This window comes from Pristiophorus japonicus, chromosome 2, assembly GCF_044704955.1.
Source record: "Pristiophorus japonicus isolate sPriJap1 chromosome 2, sPriJap1.hap1, whole genome shotgun sequence".
NCBI lineage: Eukaryota > Metazoa > Chordata > Chondrichthyes > Pristiophoridae > Pristiophorus > Pristiophorus japonicus.
In genome coordinates, this window is record NC_091978.1 from 293,236,424 (window position 1) to 293,253,449 (window position 17,026).

General features: G+C 43.4%; 1 protein-coding gene across 1 annotated transcript in view; it reads right to left on the minus strand.

Annotated features, from left to right (window-relative positions):
- abce1 (ATP-binding cassette, sub-family E (OABP), member 1) overlaps positions 1 to 17,026 on the minus strand; it is a 74,422-nt gene that overhangs the window by 19,089 nt on the left and 38,307 nt on the right. Inside the window, exons 6-9 of the mRNA XM_070871598.1 lie at positions 14,519 to 14,656; positions 9,261 to 9,330; positions 7,538 to 7,634; positions 5,085 to 5,174 (exon numbers count right to left, since the gene is read on the minus strand). Of these exons, the coding sequence (XP_070727699.1) occupies positions 5,085 to 5,174; positions 7,538 to 7,634; positions 9,261 to 9,330; positions 14,519 to 14,656 (395 nt within the window). The remainder of the gene's footprint in view (positions 1 to 5,084; positions 5,175 to 7,537; positions 7,635 to 9,260; positions 9,331 to 14,518; positions 14,657 to 17,026) is intronic.

The window sequence follows — 17,026 nt, forward strand, 5'->3', positions numbered from 1 at the left end:
TGGAAACTTGGGCCCTATATGTGGCTCCTGAGGCTCTGTAGTATTGAAATTCCTTTCCAGATTTCAAAAACGCAACTTTCTCTACCTGTAAAAATACAGCTTTAATGTTGATTTACACAGTAGAGAAATAATAAAGAATCAGAGAATATTTCTGAAATGTTTTGGTATAAAATGCGGTTAGCTTAAAGGGTCTGTTGACTAGTGGATGATTGCATCGACATCATGGCCCTGACGGAAATTTGGCTGAGGGATGATGACACATAACCTTTAAATGAAGCCTCCTCGCCTGGCGATACCGTCCACCATTTGCCCCGCCCAGACCGCCGTGGTGGCTCTCAACACCAAATCATACCTTGGTCTGTCCCCCTACTCCTCTGGCACTTTCTCCTCCTTTGAACATTTTACTGTATTCCACTCCTCTCACTTAAAATTCTCGTTCTCTACCGTCCACCCAAATACGACAGAAATGTTATCACAGGTATATCCTCACTACTTTCCTCCCTCAGCCTCTGCACCAGGCGACTTCTCATCCTCGGTGATTTCAACCTCCATCTCAATTCATCATGCTCTCTCTCTTCTGAGTTCACTACCCTCCTGTCCTCCCTTAATCTCTCCCTCCATGTGAATTTCTCAACTCATATTCACGGCTACCAGCTTTGACCTTGCCATCTATCATGGCCTCGCTATTCCTACCGTGTCAATTACAGATAAGGCCATCTCTAACCATTTCCTTGTATTGCTCTCCACCCACATCCCCCTTCCCCAATCCAAACCTACTTCCTTCTGCATCCGCCCCTAGAAAAAACTCTCTCCAAACTCTCTTACAACTACACTTATCAACTCCAAACTGTCCAACCTTTGGCCTTTCTTTCACCATGATATTTCTGCAGCCAACCACACCCTCACCACCACCTTTGATGCCCTAGTCCCTATTAAAACCATTATTCTCTCTCACCCTGGCTGTTCCCTCTGGTACAGCCCTCATCTTCGCTCCCTCAAGTCCAAGAGGCACAGATTTGAGCAGATGTGGTGGACAACTGGTTTAGCCATTCATTGCCAGATCTGGCTCGACCACATAAAGCATTATTGTCTGAAAAAATTGCTCACTATTCCAGGATCATTCTGGAATGCAAAGATAAACCCCCGGCTACTATTCTCTATTGCTAACTGTCTTCTTAAACCCCTCTCCACAACACTCACCTCCAACAAGTGTAAAGAGCTCATGGACTTCTTTGTCTCAAAGATTGAGACCATCCGATCAGTTGCCTCTGTAAGTTCTCTTCCTTCCCCGAGCCCACCGGGCCAAATTTCCTCCAAGGTTCCCCCCTGCCCTAGCCCTAAACTCGCATCATTCTCTAGTTTCTCTTTGATCTCCCATCTTGACCACTCCATGCTCATCTTGTCCATGAGACCCACTTCCTGATCTCTTGACCCTATTCCCACTATACTGCTGACCACTTAATTTCCTTTTTTGGCTCCCATGTTAGCCGACATTGTTAATGGTTCTCGCACCTCAGGAACTGTACCCCTCTCCTTCAAAACTGCAATCATCACACTCTACTCAAAAAACCAACCCTTGACACTGCTTGCTAGCTACCGCCCCATCTCCAACCTCCCTTTCCTCTACAAAGTCCTTAAACGTGTTGTCGCCTCCCAAATCCGTGCCCATCTTTCCTGGAACACCATGTTGGACTCTCTTCAATTTGGTTTCTGCCCCCGCCACTGTATCGAAATGCCTCTCATTAAAGTCACATATGACATCCTTTGTGACTGTGATAAAAGTGAACTATTCCTCCTCGTCCACCTGGACCCGTGTGAAGCCTTTGACACAGTTGACCACTCCATCCTTCTCCAATGCCTCTCCACCACCATCCAGCTGGGTGGGACTGCACTCGCCTGGTTCCATTCTTATCTATCTAATCGTAGCCAGAAAATCTCCTTCAGTGTCTTCTCTTCCCACTCCCGCATCATTACCTCTGGTGTCCCCAAGGATCTATCCTTGACCCCCTCCTATTTCTCATCTACATGCTGCCCCTTGGTGATATCATCCAAAAACACGGAGTCATTTTCCACATGTACGCCGACGACACCCAGCTCTATCTCTCCACCACTTCTCTCGACCCCTCCATGGTCTCTAAATTGCCAGACTGCTGGTCCGATGAGCAGAAATTTTCTCCAATTAAATATTGGGAAGACTGAAGCCAGTGTCTTTGGCCCCTACCACAAATTGTGTTCCCTAGCCACTGACTCCATCCCTCTCCCTAGCATCTATCGGAGGCTAAACCAGACTGTTCGCAACCTAAATGGGCTCCCGGTCACATATCCGCGGCATAAGTAGCGGCAGGGATAGTGGATGCATTGGTTGTAATTTACCAAAATTCCCTGGATTCTGGGGACATCCCAGCAGATTGGAAAACTGCAAATGTAATGCCTCTATTTACAAAAAGGAGGCAGACAAAAAGCAGGAAACTATAGACCAGTTAGCCTAACATCTGTGGTTGGGAAAATGTTGGAGTCCATTATTATAGAAGCAGTAGCAGGACATTTGGAAAAGCAAAATTCGGTCAGGCAGAGTCAGCATGGATTTATGAAGGGGAAGTCATGTTGGACAAATTTGCTGGAGTTCTTTGAGATGTAACGGACAGGGTGGATAAAGGGGAACCATTGCATGTGGTGTATTTGGACTTCCAGAAAGCATTTGACAAGGTGCCACATAAAAGGTTACTGCACAAGATAAAAGTTCACGAGGTTGGCAGTAATATATTAGCATGGATAGAGGATTGGCTAACTAATAGAAATCAGAGAGTCAGGATAAATGGTTCATTCTCTGGTTGGCAACCAGTAACCAATGGGGTGCCACAGGAATCAGTGCTGGGACCCCAACTATTTACCTCTATATTAACTTGAAAGAAGGGACTGAGTGTAACGTAGCCAAGTTTGCTGACGATACAAAGATGGGAGGAAAAGTAATGTGTGAGGAGGACACAAAAAATCTGCAAAAGGACATAGACAGGCTAAGTGAGTGGGCAAAAATTTGGCAGATGGAGTATAATGTCGGAAAGTGTGAGGTCATGCACTTCGGCAGAAAAAAAATCAAAGAGTAAGTTATTATTTAAATGGAGAAAGATTGCTAAGTGCCACAAGACAGCAGGACCTGGGGGTACTTGTGCATGAAACACAAAAGGATAGTATGCAGGTACAACAAGTGATCTGGAAGGCCAATGGTATCTTGGCCTTTATTGCAAAGGGGTTGGAGTATAAAAGCAGGGAAGTCTTCCTACGGCTATACAAGGTATTGGTGAGGCCACACCTGGAATACTGCGTGCAGTTTTGTTTTCCATATTTACGAAAGGATATACTTGCTTTGGAGGCAGTTCATCCCGGGGATGAGGGGGTTGACATGAGGAAAGGTTGAGTAGGTTGGGCCTTTACTCATCGGAATTCAGAAGAATGAAAGGTGATCTTATTGAAACGTATAAGATAATGAGGGGGCTTGACAAGGTGGATGCAGAGATGATGTTTCCATTGACGGGGGAGACTAGAACTAGAGGGCATGATCTTCGAATAAGGGGCCGCCCATTTCAAATAGAGATGAGGAGAAATTTCTTCTCTGAGGGTTGTAAATCTGTGGAATTTGGTGCCTCAGAGAGCTGTGGAAGCTGGAACATTGAATAAATTGAAGACAGAAATAAACAGTTTCTTAAACGATAAGGGGATAAGGGGTTATGGGGAGTGGGCGGGGAAGTGGAGCTGAGTCCATGATCTTATTGAATGGCGGAACAGGCTCGAGGGGTCGTATGGCCTTCTCCTGTTCTTATTTCTTATGTTCTTATAACTAAAACCGCCCATTTCCACCTCCGCAACATTGCCCATTTCCACCCCCTGCTTCAGCTCCTCTGCTGCTGAAACCCTCATCCATGCCATTGTTACCTCTAGATTTGACTTCTCCAACACGCTCCTGGCTGGCCTCCCATATTCTACACTACGTAAGCTTGAGGTCATCCAAAACTCGGCGGCCCGTGTCCTAACTCGCACCAAGTCCCGATCACCCTTTACCCCCTGTGCTCGCTGACCCTACATTGGCTCCCGGTTAAGCAACGCCTCGATTTTAAAATTCTCATCCTGGTTTACAAATCCCATGGCCTCGCCCCACCCTAATCTGTAATCTCTTTCAGCCTCATAACCCCACAAGATGTTTGCACTCCTCAAATTGTCCCCGGTTGAGCATCCCTGATTATAACTGCTCAACCATCGGTGGCCGTGCCTTCAGCTGCTTGGGCCCTAAGCTCTGGAACTCCCTCCCTAAACTTCTCCGCCCCTCTTTCCTCCTTTAAGACTCTCCTTAAAACCTGCCTCTTTGACCAAGCTTTTGGTCATCTGCTGTAATTTCTTATGTGGCTCAGTGTCAAATTTATCTGTTTTGACTTAAAACACTCCTGTGAAGCGTCTTGGGATGTTTTACTATGTTAAAGGCGCTATATAAATAAAACTTGTTGTATTGGCTGAATTCCACAACAGCAGTTACACGAATAGAAGATGAAAGCCTTTATATGATGGCGATTGGTGCACTAATAGCTATATTTGAGTAGCAATGCAAGTGGGAAATGTGCAGGTAATCAGAGCTGTACCACTTCCTTAACCATGCTGGTACAAATGGGTATGCCAGCTTGTGCCATTATGGCTGAAGAGCTAGTAGAGAGGATTTGTGACAAATGACAGATATGGTTTGTGATATTGTTGCGATATATTGAAACGCGTCATGCAAAGCACATTATTTATGGCTTTCTTATAACACAGCAGCCATATGAACCACCTTTGTAGCAACTTTTCTATGGCTGATTGAAGAGGTCTACTACAGTTCCAACACAACTATTAAAAAATTGTCCAATATGCAATACTGACATTTAAATAGCTTCACCAACAATTAATTATGTTATTAAAATAAACAAAAAAGGCAACCACTAAAAATTTAGCTGTAAAAATTAAGTAATTAAGAAATAACTGTGGCTAATGTGGGTACAGAGAACTACAGTAGTAGAAAGGGCCATTACTTGCATGTATAAAAACATACACTATAAGCTTACCTATCTGGATTTATAAGGGAGCGAATAGTGATGGCAGCCTTCAAACGCTGTTTGACATCTAGGTAACTGGAGGGCTCATCAAACATGAAACTGAAAAGAAACATATAATTTTAGTTGCTAGAATTTATACAGTTGTACTTTAAAGCTCTTCTGGAAGTTGAAGGGGAAACAACTTATTACGAACGCAATATTAAACACCAGGTTCAATAATGGTATATGCCAAATAAAAGTATGTGGTGACATTGAAATATATACAAGCAATCTTAAGTCAGATTGACAAAGGACAGAAACAGATAAGATCGCATTTACATTTTATACTAAGTGTCACCTTTGCTCTACAGCTTTCAGAATGCATCATGTAGCATAAAATTAATTTTCTGAAAATCTGCCCAAGAGACTCTTCAATAGAACTATATTATGAAGATCCTGGAGCTCATTCAATTGAAAAGTTTTTCACGAGAATCTACCAGCTAAAATTTCCCATCAATACAGTTAACAACAACAAACTTTATATTCCCGAAAATGACACACAATAGCACAAAGAGCAATTAACGAGGGTCAATGTGATGTAATGTCCTGGACAACATTCAGGTATGGGCTGATAAGTGGCAAGTAACATCCGCGCTATACAAGTGTCAGGCAATACCCATCTCCCACAAGAGAGAATAACCACTTCCCCATGATATGCAACGGCATTAACATCGTCAAATCCTCCAACATCAACATCCTGGGGGTGACCATTGACCAAAATCTTAACTGAAACAGCCACAAACACAAAACAGCCCACTTGACTGGCACCCCATCCACCACCTTAAGCATTCACTCCCTCGATGTACCATGGCTGCAGTGTGCACCATCTACAAGATGCAGTGCAACAACTTGCCAAGGCTTCTTCGGCAGCATCTCCCAAATTCACGACCTCTACCACCAAGAAGGACAAGGGCGGGCAGCATGGGACCACCACCACCTCCAAGTTCCCCTCGAAGTCACATACCATCCTGACATGGAAATATATTGCTGTTCCTTCATCGGCACTAGGTCAAAATCCTGGAACTCCCTACCTTCACCACATGGATTGCAGCTGTTCAGGAAAGTGGCTCAAAATCATGGGGGGGGGGGGGGGTCTAGACAGAATAGAGAAAAACTGTTCCCATTGGCGGAAGGGTCAAGAACCAGAAGACAGAGATTTAAGGTGATTGGAAAAAACAAAGACGACATGAGGAAAAACTATTTTCCGCAGCGAGTGGTTCGGATTGGGAATGCACTGCCTGCGAGGGTGGTGGAGGCAGATTCAATTGTGGCTTTCAAAAGTGAATTGGATAAATACCCGAAGGAAAATAAATTGCAGGGCTATGGGGATGGGGGGGGGAGTGGGACTAGCTGAAGTGCTCTTACAGAGAGCCGGCATGGGATCGACTGGCCGAATGGCCGCCCCCTGTGCTGTAACCATTCTATGATGAGGGTGGATAGAGAAATCAGAGAGACAGTTATCTCAGCTTGCTCTCGCCACCATCCATAGAAATTCATTTGAAGCAGGTCCTTTTGGGCAGACATTGGAGGAGGGGAAAAAGGGAACATTATTGAAATATATCTTTTTTGATTAAAACAAGAACATGCACGTCGTCCTTTTGATTGTATTGCAGTTGTATATCCATTGAAAGATCTGCCAGGAAATGGATCATTAAGCTTTTAGATTTACACTCCCTTACTCAACAGCCTTAATCCAACAAAAGGCAACTTCCACTTTTCAGACAGAGATATTTGACACTTTATATCCCTCCCTTGACACCGTGTCTTTATTAGGGAAGCATTTTGAATGTAAAATATGCCACCACCTTCTCTCTCACCCTTCACCCAGATAACTTCCACCAATACTACAGGGGTAGCTTCCACTTGGTTGCGCTGTTTTTTTGTGACAATTTGCAAAAGATCACACAATTTTATGCGCAAATTACGTTCAGTACAAATCGAGTTTCCGCAATCTTTTACGCTAGTTAAAAAAAAATTGCACTAGAAACCGGCCCTACCCACAAAACAAGATGAGTTAACCACCATTGGGTGGTTTCTGCTAATTGTGCTCATTTGCAGGCCTTCAAGGAGGCATTAAAATTAAGCTGCTTCTTTTGGGCACAAGGCCACCAATAGGCATGTCTTAAAAGTTTTTGAATGTATTTTCTTTTTAATTTACTAAGAAATTGACTGTACCCAAATATAACGAGCAAATGGTTCTGTATATTTTTACTCTAACAGATTTGTCAAACATGATTTCCATTTCATAAATACATGTTGACTTTACTCAATCTTATTATTATTTTCTAAATGTCCTGTTACCACGTCCTTAATAGATTCTAGCATTTTCCCTACTACTGATGTCAGGCTAACTGGTCTGTAGTTCCCTGTTTTCTCTCTCCCACAAACTATTAAAAATGAAATATGTCCTTCTGGAAACTTACATGTCTGCTTTTTGAATGCACACTACCGCACATGCAAATCTTTGCAGCTCTCCTCCAGAGAGGTCCTCAACATTCCTCTCTTTTAAGTGAGTCAGATCTGTAGAAAAGAATTGTAGTCTATTAAGTTACAACATCTAGAACTTTACAATTACAGCACAGATTTTATTTGTCTATTTTTCAGCTTGGCTCAGTTGGTAAAGAAAGAACTTGCATCTATATAGTGCCTTTTGTGTCCTCAAAGTGCTTCACAGCCAAATTAAGTACAGTGACGTCCAAAATCCGGAAACCTCAGGACTGAGGCCGTTCCAAATTTTGGAATGTCTTTGCCTGGGCCGAGGTAGGTGGGGTCGGTCTGCCGAGGTAAGGGGGTGAGGTTGAGCTGCCGAGAGCCGGGGCAAGGTCGGTCCGCCGAGGTAAGGGGGTGGGGGGGGGCGCAGGGAGGCGAAGTTGGGCCGCCGAGAGCTGGGGGGAGGGGGCGACGGCCACTGAGAGCCGAGGCGAGGTCGGGCCGCTGAGGGCCGGGGAGTCTGGATTTCGGAACATTTTCCGGTTTCCGGACAATCCTGCCACGGATCGGCCCGGTGTCCGGAACATTCCAAATTTTGCAACTCCGGATTTCGGACGCTCAACCTGTATTTTCAAACTGTAGGCACTGTTGTATTGCAGACAAATGTAGTAGTCAATTTGCACACAGCAAGGTCTTACAAACAACAGTGAGATAAATGACCAGAAAATCTGTTTCAGTGAGATGGGCTGCGGGATAAATGTTGGCCAGGACACCAGGAGAACTTTTCTGTTCTTTTTTGAATGATGTCATGGGATCTTTTACTTCCAAATGAACAGGCAGACAGGACCCAAGTTTAATGTCCCTTCAAAGACAGAACTTCTGACAGCACAGCTCTCCCTCAGTACTACCTTGAAGTGTTAGCCTAAATTATATGCTTGTGGTGGGGCTTGAACAGTCAACCATTTCACTCAGGAGGCTAGATTGCTACCATTGAGCCAAGGCTGACCCGGCCAAGTCTTGCAGCACTCTCACCTCTAGTCAGAGTGCTGAGTTCAAGCTCCACCTTTTCCGGTTTCCGGACAACCCTGCCACAGATCGGCCCGGTGTCCGGAACATTCCAAATTTTGAAACTCCGGATTTCGGACACTCAACCTGTATTTTGAAACTGTAGGCACTGTTGTAGTGCAGGCAAATGTAGTAGTCAATTTGCACACCAAAGGAATACTATATTTATCAGAGCACGCCCTCCCCCCCCAGCCACTTTGTCTGTTTGGGAGGTTCATGTATATGTTATAGATCTCAGGGAATGATACAAAGAACTACACTGAGCTCTCCCAGTATCCTGGCACGCAAATTCCTTAACTAATACCAGCAAAGCAGATTAACCAGTTGTTCATCTCATTGCTATGCGACATGCTGTGCATAAAATGGCTGCCACATAACGACAGTGGTTGCTCCTCAAAGCAATATTTACTAAGTAAAGTGCTTTGGGTTGTTTGAGAGGGGTGATAAGATGCTTTTTCTCTATTTTTAATGTAAACATATTTAGCACTCACATCTCTTAAAATACTTAAAAAGAGTATGACTGGCAGGGTATTACTAACAAGACTCCCTTAATAAGAATATGTTTTGACATCTTAACAGATTCTTGTGGATTGAAACACAAGCCGATAAAATTTAAATATTTCAGGATCTTTAGCTCCACAGTTTTCTTACCAAGATGATCACAAATAATATCCTGTGTTTTGGTTTCATCTTTTCTGTCCAAAATAGAACCCACAGTGCCCTGCAGAAACAAATTACAGAGTAGTCATAATCTGTGTAAGTAATTCTATTCGGATGACTTGATTTGCATCGTTATTTTTTCCTCCTTATAAAAAAAATCGGAAAGCACAGAAGACATTTGTGCTGACTCTTCGAAAGAATTACCAATTAATCACACTCCCCTGCTCTTTCCACATAGCCCTGCAAATGTTTCCTTTTTAAATACCTGTCAAATTCCCTTGTAAAAGTTACTATTGAATCTGCTTCCGTCACACTTTCAGGCAATGCATTCTAGATCAGAACTTGCAAAGTAAAAACATTTCTCATCTACCCCCTGGCTTCTTTGCCAATTGTCCTAAATTTGTGATCTCTGGTTACCAACTCTCCTATCAGTGGAAACAGTCTCTCCCTATCTATTTTGTCAAAACCCCTCAAATTTTGAACATTTTTATTAAATCTTCCCTTAACCTTCTTTGCACTAAAAGAGAAGAATCCTCGTGCCTTTCATCTCGCCACATAACTTAGTGACCTCCTCCTTGGTACCATTCTGGTAAATCTCCTTTGTACCTTCCCCCAAAGCTTTGACATTCTTTCTAAAGTGTGGTGCCCAGAATTATTGTCTATAGAAGATTCTCCACCACCGATGTTAGGCTGACTGGCCGGTAGTTACCTGGTTTATCTCTCACTCCTCTTTTTTGAATAGGGGTGTAATTTTTCAACCCTCCAGTCCTCTGGCATCACTCCATATCCAAGAAGAATTGAAGATTGTGGCCAGGGCATTCACTATTTCCACCGTTACTTCCCTCGCGAATCCAGGATGTATGCCAGCTGGACTTTAAGCGCTGCCAACCATTTTAGTACCTCCGCTTTACCTATTTTTGTTCTATCCAATTCCTCTACAACCTCCTCCTTTACTGTGAAATTGGTTTAATGTCTTTAAAATAACAGCTTTCAGAGTTGGTAAATGGATCATTTTTTCAGTGTCAGTAATAAGTTATCCAGTCTGGGCTGGATTTCAACTCGGGTTCTAGAAATCAAAAAATTGTGTGCTAATCTACTCAAGTCATCCAGTCCCCAAGTTTCAGAAATGAAACTAACACGTATCAAAAAAACTGCTTTTTTTTGTTAAGATATATTCTCATCTTCCATATTGGTCTCCGTGTCATGCAACAACGCTTTTGGCTTTTACCAATGCCACTTAAGGAACTGAATGAAGGCTAGATTGTCATGGCTTAGGGGATCTACTTTCAGTCTCAAGCCTGCAAGTTGAACAGCCCTGTCCTAAATGATGACATAGACAGGATTTTAGACCTCCAATGTTATGAAAGAGGTGCATTTCAAGTGGTACAAGATAAAGACAAGTTCCTTCCTCACCACAAAAGAAGTTGGGCTCTTATGGTATCTCTTGGATAACGGTGTGGCAGAGATGCAATTCACATATTGACTAACACATTTGCTGCGGAATATTACACTATCGGATTACAACAAAGTTACACTGCTACTTATACACCAATGAATTTTATTTATTTACTGTGACCAATTTTCTTCTGAACTTGCCAACTCTGCTAGGATTTGGTACGAAGTATGCAAAAAACCTTATGGTTCTTCATCCAAGTAGCTATTTTGTGTGTATGAACCTATGTGAATATCAGCATGCTAATCAACTGTAGAAGGCAACAGGAAAGCCTGATATTCTCACCTGATGTCCAGATACACACGCACACTCGAGAAGTAACTAGACAATAACTCTAACCAATACAGCACCAGTTTTATTCAGCTGGTAGTGCTCTCACCTCAGGAGACAGTGGTTGTGGGTTGAAGTCCCACTCCAGGATTTAAAGCTCAAAATCTAGGCCGACACTTCAGTGCAGCATTGAGATACTGCTGCACTGTTGGGAGGCATCATTTCTCAGATAAAACATCTGCCGTTCCTGGTGATTCTGGTGCACATTTAGAGTTCACAACACTATTTGAGGTGTAGGCAATCCCCCACAGTATCTTCCCACAACCAACAGATTACACCATAGGCATTCCCTCGGAATCGAGGAAGACTTGCTTCCACTCCCAGAGTAAGTTCTTTGATGGGCTGAACAGTCCAATACAAGAGCCACAGACCCTGCGACAGGTGGGAGAGACATTCGTCGAGGAAGAGGTCGGTGGGGCTGGTTTGCCTCGCGCTCCTTCCGCTTGGCCTCTTCACGTTCTTTGCGTTGAGATTCGAAGAGCTCAACGCCCTCCCGGATGCATTTCTCCACCTCTGGCGTCTTCGGCCAGGGTCTCCCAGATGTCAGTGGTGATGTCGCATTTTACCAGGGAGGCTTTGAGGGTGTCCTTATAACGTTTCTGCTGTCCTCCTTTGGCTCGTTTACCACGAAGGAGCTCCGCATAAAGCATTTACTTCAGGAGTCTCGTATCTGGCATGCGAACTATGTGGCCTGCCCAGCGAAGCTGATCGAGTGTGGTCAGTGCTTCAATACTGGGGATGTTAGCCTGGTCGAGGACACTGATGTTGGTGCGCCTGTCCTCCCAGGGGATTTGCAGGATCTTGCGGAGACATCGTTGGTGATTTATCTCCAGCGACTTGAGGTGTCTTCTATACATTGTCTATGCCTCGGATCCATACAGGAAGGTGGGTATTACTACAGCCCTGTGGACCATGAGCTTGGTGGTAGATTTCAGGGCCTGGTCTTCAAACACTCTTTTTCTCAGACGGCCGAAGACTGTACTGGCACACTGGAGGCGATGTTGAATCTCTGCATCAATGTCTGCCTTTGTTGATAAGAGGCTCCCGAGATATGGGAAATGGTCCACGTTGTTGAGGGTCACGCCGTGAATCTTGATGATTGGAGGGCAGTGCTGTGCGGCAGTAACAGGCTGGTGGAAGACTTTTGTCTTACAGATGTTAAGCGCAAGGCCTATGCTTTCATATGCCTCAGTGAATACATTGACTATATCCTGGAGTTCAGCCTCAATGTGCACAGACGCAGGCGTCGTCCGCATACTGCAGCTCAATGACAGAGGTTGTGGTGATCTTGGACCTTGCCTGGATGCGGCGTAGGTTTAAACAGCTTCCCACTGGTTCTGTAGTTTAGTTCCACTTTAGCGGGGAGCTCGTCGGCTGTGAGATGGAGCATGGCAGCGAGGAAGATTAAGAGGGTTGGAGCGATGACGCAGCCCTGTTTGACCCCAGTCCGGACGTGAATTGGGTTTGTAATGGATCCGTTGGTAAGGATCATGGCCTGCATGTCATCATGAAACAGGCGAAGGATGTTGACAAACTTTTGGGAGCATCCAAAATGGAGGAGGATGCTCCATAGACCCTCCAAAAGCCTTTGTAAGATCGGAAAAAGACCATGTATAAGGGCTGGTGCTGCTCCCTGCATTTTTCCTGCAGCTGTCGCGCTGCAAAGGTCATGTCTGTTGTGCCCCGAAGGGGCGAAATCCGCATTGTGATTCCGGGAGGAGCTCCTCGGCCACAGGGAGACGTCGATTGAGGACAACTCTAGCAACAACTTTCCCAGTGGCTGATAGCAACAGATTAACTGGTCATTCATGTCACTGCTGTTTGTGGGACTTTGCTATGTGCAAAATGGCTGCTGCGAATGATCACTGCATTCCAAAGTACTTCACTATCTGTGAAACTCTCAGATGTATAAGATGTGATAATGCATCTTTCTCCTGCCTAGCCCAGGGCGCTGAGACTAAATGGTACTCAAACACATTATAAATTTTATGGGGAAAAATGCAGTAGGCATGCTAATGGCTTGACTATACAATCAAACATCAGACCACGAGTGCTTAATTGCCTGTTGAAGTAATGGAGTTCCGTGGTACCTGGGTTTTCAATGCAGGATTCCTGAACTCATACTGTTAATTACTCCCAAAAGAGTTTTAGTTGCCAGTCTGAAATCAGAGTGTGCAATTAAGCAGTGTTCACAAAGAGAAATTAACGCCTAATTGCTCTAAATTACAGATCAATTCAGGCAAGTACTTTATTGCTTGTTCCACTGGCTGTCAACAGCCAAGTTTTGCAACAGATCGTGCAAAGCTAAATTTCATAGACCCCTCTCAGAGAACAATACCATTCCAATGCTGGCCATTTTGTGGCCAGGATGAAAGTTTTTCATATTTATACACACCTTTCCATTACTTGAATTGGATGCTCCTGACTTTCTGATTGCAGTTCATACTCTAAACGATTATGACCTACATGCAGAAGGAAGAGCTGATCAGAGAACCTTGGTGGGTCTATTCCTGGGTTTGGTGAAATACGCCATCTACAGGATCAAGATACATAGGATTGCCAGCATACATTGTTCGGATTGCTGGCCACTGGTCCAAGCCCTTGTGTGCACCTGCATGAGCATGGAGTGCAATCACAAAGTGCCTACTAGTTTACTCAAAAGCCTTCCGTGACTGGTGGGCACCCATAAGACATGGTCTGCATCATCAATGTCTAGAACTGAATCATTATCTAATACTCTACACTTGCATTTTTAGTTTGACTGGGTCACTTATTTTGTATTAGCGGTGTTCTCCTCTGCAAGGGCCACTTTTATTGGATTTGTCCTGGAAGCATCATGTTCATATCCAGTTCTCTTTTATTGGTCCATATTCAAAATACAACCGGGAAGTACAATTTATTAGAAGATACTCATCATAAGATACACCAGCATACACTCTGCATAGCGACCCAGCTAAACTAAGGTACAAAACTAATCATGATGGATAGATCTACAAAGGCAACCCTGGAATTCAAATTGAAGTGAACTGAATGACTGCATTATGCGCTGAAATGGCCTAAACAATGTCCATTTTATTTTATTATGGTACTTTGTTCTAGGATAAGTAAATTATGCAGTAGTATGTTTGCACTTTTTCAAAGCTGTAATGCCTCAGAAACAAATCCGCTGATTTTTCGGAACATGAAGATATATTACAAGTTCAGTTTGAAATAGGTTACTTTGAAGAGATTTTGTACATTTTTAATATAAATATATAAAACTTGAATCAGCAACATTTATAATAGCACACAGAGTTTCTTCGCTGAGCATCACGAGTACATATCACCAGAAATGATTACTGAAGGTCAGTGTTAGTCCCAATGTGCAGAGTCAGAAATTATAGCATAGGCATATTTGTTGCAACTGCCTAAACATGTAACTTGTGACAAGTCAAAAGCATCAAATTTGTTGGATTAAAAAAATTACCTTTACAGCCTTTGGGATCTGGTCCACATATTGGGGTTTAATGATGGCCTTTAGATCATCCTCGAGGATCTTTGTAAAATAGTTCTGCAGTTCAGAACCTCTGAAATAGGTCAAAATCTCCTGCCAGTCGGGAGGGTCCTGTTAGAAGAACCACAAGTTTTCCATTTATGAAGAGTACAATTTCTCGAACATCAGGCATATTAACCATGAAATAAGTTTTAATTACTACTAAGACTTATCATGTTTCTGGAAAATGTGGACATGTACCAACAATGCTGATTGATTCCATAGTGTACCCATAAAAACTAGGAAACAAAAATGGAACTCTGGGACTGGTACAGTACTTACATCATTTGTAGTATGTATCTCTAAAGATATTATCTCTCTATGTTTATAGAGATCACATCATGTACAGTTGTATAATTTTGATCATTGCAACTACATCTGATAATTATCTAGAAAAACTATTGTAGCTACCTCAATACACTTTAATTGCAGTAGTTTAAACTATAGATAATACATCAGATCAACTTGTTGAAATATTTTATATTCATCAGAAAAGCAGTATCTTCAACAGTAGTGACAGAGGACTTATGGATAGCTACACAATACCTATATTTAAGAAGGGAGATAGAACATGTTCAGGGAACAATAGACCAGTCAGCTAGTCAGCTTAACATCAGTGGTAGGAAGAATAATGGAGTCCCTACTAAAGGAGAAAATAGAATATCTAGAAACCAAAAATATACTGAATAGGCAGCGTGGTTCCAAAAGGGAAAGTGTTGTTTGACCAACCTCATTGAATTGTTTGAAGAGGTAACAGAGAGAATAGACAAAGGTCATGCAGTAGATGTAATGTAGCTAGATTTTCAAAAGGTCTTTGATAAGGTACCACATAATAGACCAATGAATTAGGTCAGAGAATGTGGAGTTAGGGGACAAGTAGCAGAATGGATAGCTAGCTGGCATCAAGATAGAAAGCAGAGAGTTGGGGTAAAGGGTAGCTATTCAGTGACAGAAGGTGAGTAGTGGTGTTCCACAAGGCTCAGTGCTGGGACCACTGGTGTTCCCAATTTATATTAACGATTTAGACTTTGGAATCAAAAACACATTTTTAAATTTGCAGATGACACCAAATTTGGGGGGGGGGGGGGGCAGGGGGCGATAGTCAATACAGGGGAGGACTGAAGCAAATTACAGAAGACATTAATAAACTTGCAGAATGGACATATAATTGGCAAATGAAATTCAACAGCGATAAATGTGAGGTATTAAATTTTGGTAGGAAGAATAGGGAGATCACTTATTATTTGGAGAGTGAGAGTCTGGGTGGCATAGAGAAGCAAAGGGATCTTGGAGTACAAATACACTAATCACTAAAAGTAGTGACACAGATTAAGATCATAAAAAAAATCAGCACTAGCATTTATTTCTAGAGGGATAGAATTGAAAAATAGTGAACTTATGCTAAATTTGTATCGAACCTTGGTTAGACCACATGGAGTACTGCATACAATTCTGGTTGCCATATTTGAAATGGGATTTAGAGGCAGTGGAAAGGGTAGAGAGAAGAGTTACAAGGGTGATACCAGAAATATGAGGGTTATACCGATCAGGAAAAGCTGGACAGGCTGGGTCACTTTTTGCTTGAAAAATGGCTGAGGGGTGACCTAATTAGAGATCTTTAAAATTATGAAATGTTTTGATAGATTAGATACTGAGAGTGTGTTTCCACTTGTGGGGAAGAGCATAATTGGAGGCCATCAATATAAGACAGTCATCAAGAAGTCACATCGGGAATTCAGAAGAAACTTGAAGAGCGGTGAGAATGTGGAACTCGTTACTACAGGGAGTTGTTGAGGCAAATAGTATAGATGCATTTAAAGGAGAGTCTAGATAAGCATGAGGGAAAAAGGAAGAGTCATCATAGGCAGTCCTTCGAAATAGAGGAAGACTTGCTTCCACTCCAAAAGTGAGTTCTCAGGTGACTGTACAGTCCAATACGGGAATTGCAATCTCTCGTCACAGGTGGGAAAGACAGTTGTTGAAGGAAAGGGTGCGGAGTCTGGTTTGCCGCACACTCCTTCCGCTGCCTGCTCTTGTTTTCTGCATGCTCTCGGCAACGAGACTAGAGGTGCTCAGTGCCCTCCCAGATGCTCTTCCTCCACTTAGAGCGGTCTTTGGCCAAGGATCCCCAGCTGTCAGTGGGGATGTCGCACTTTATCAAGGAGGCTTTGAGGGTGTCCTGAAACGTTTCCTCTGCCCACCCGGGTGATCGCTTGCCGTGCAGGAGTTCAGAGTAGAGTGCTTGCTTTGGGAGTCTTGTGTCGGGCATGCGGACGATGTGGCCCGTCCAACGGAGCGGTAGAGTGTGGTCAGTGTTTCGATGCTGGGGATGTTGGCCTGATCGAGAAAACTGACGTTGGTGGTATTTCTCCAGTGATTTGAGGTGTCTCCTGTATATGGTCCATGTCTGAGCCATACAGGAGGGCGGGTATCACGACAGCC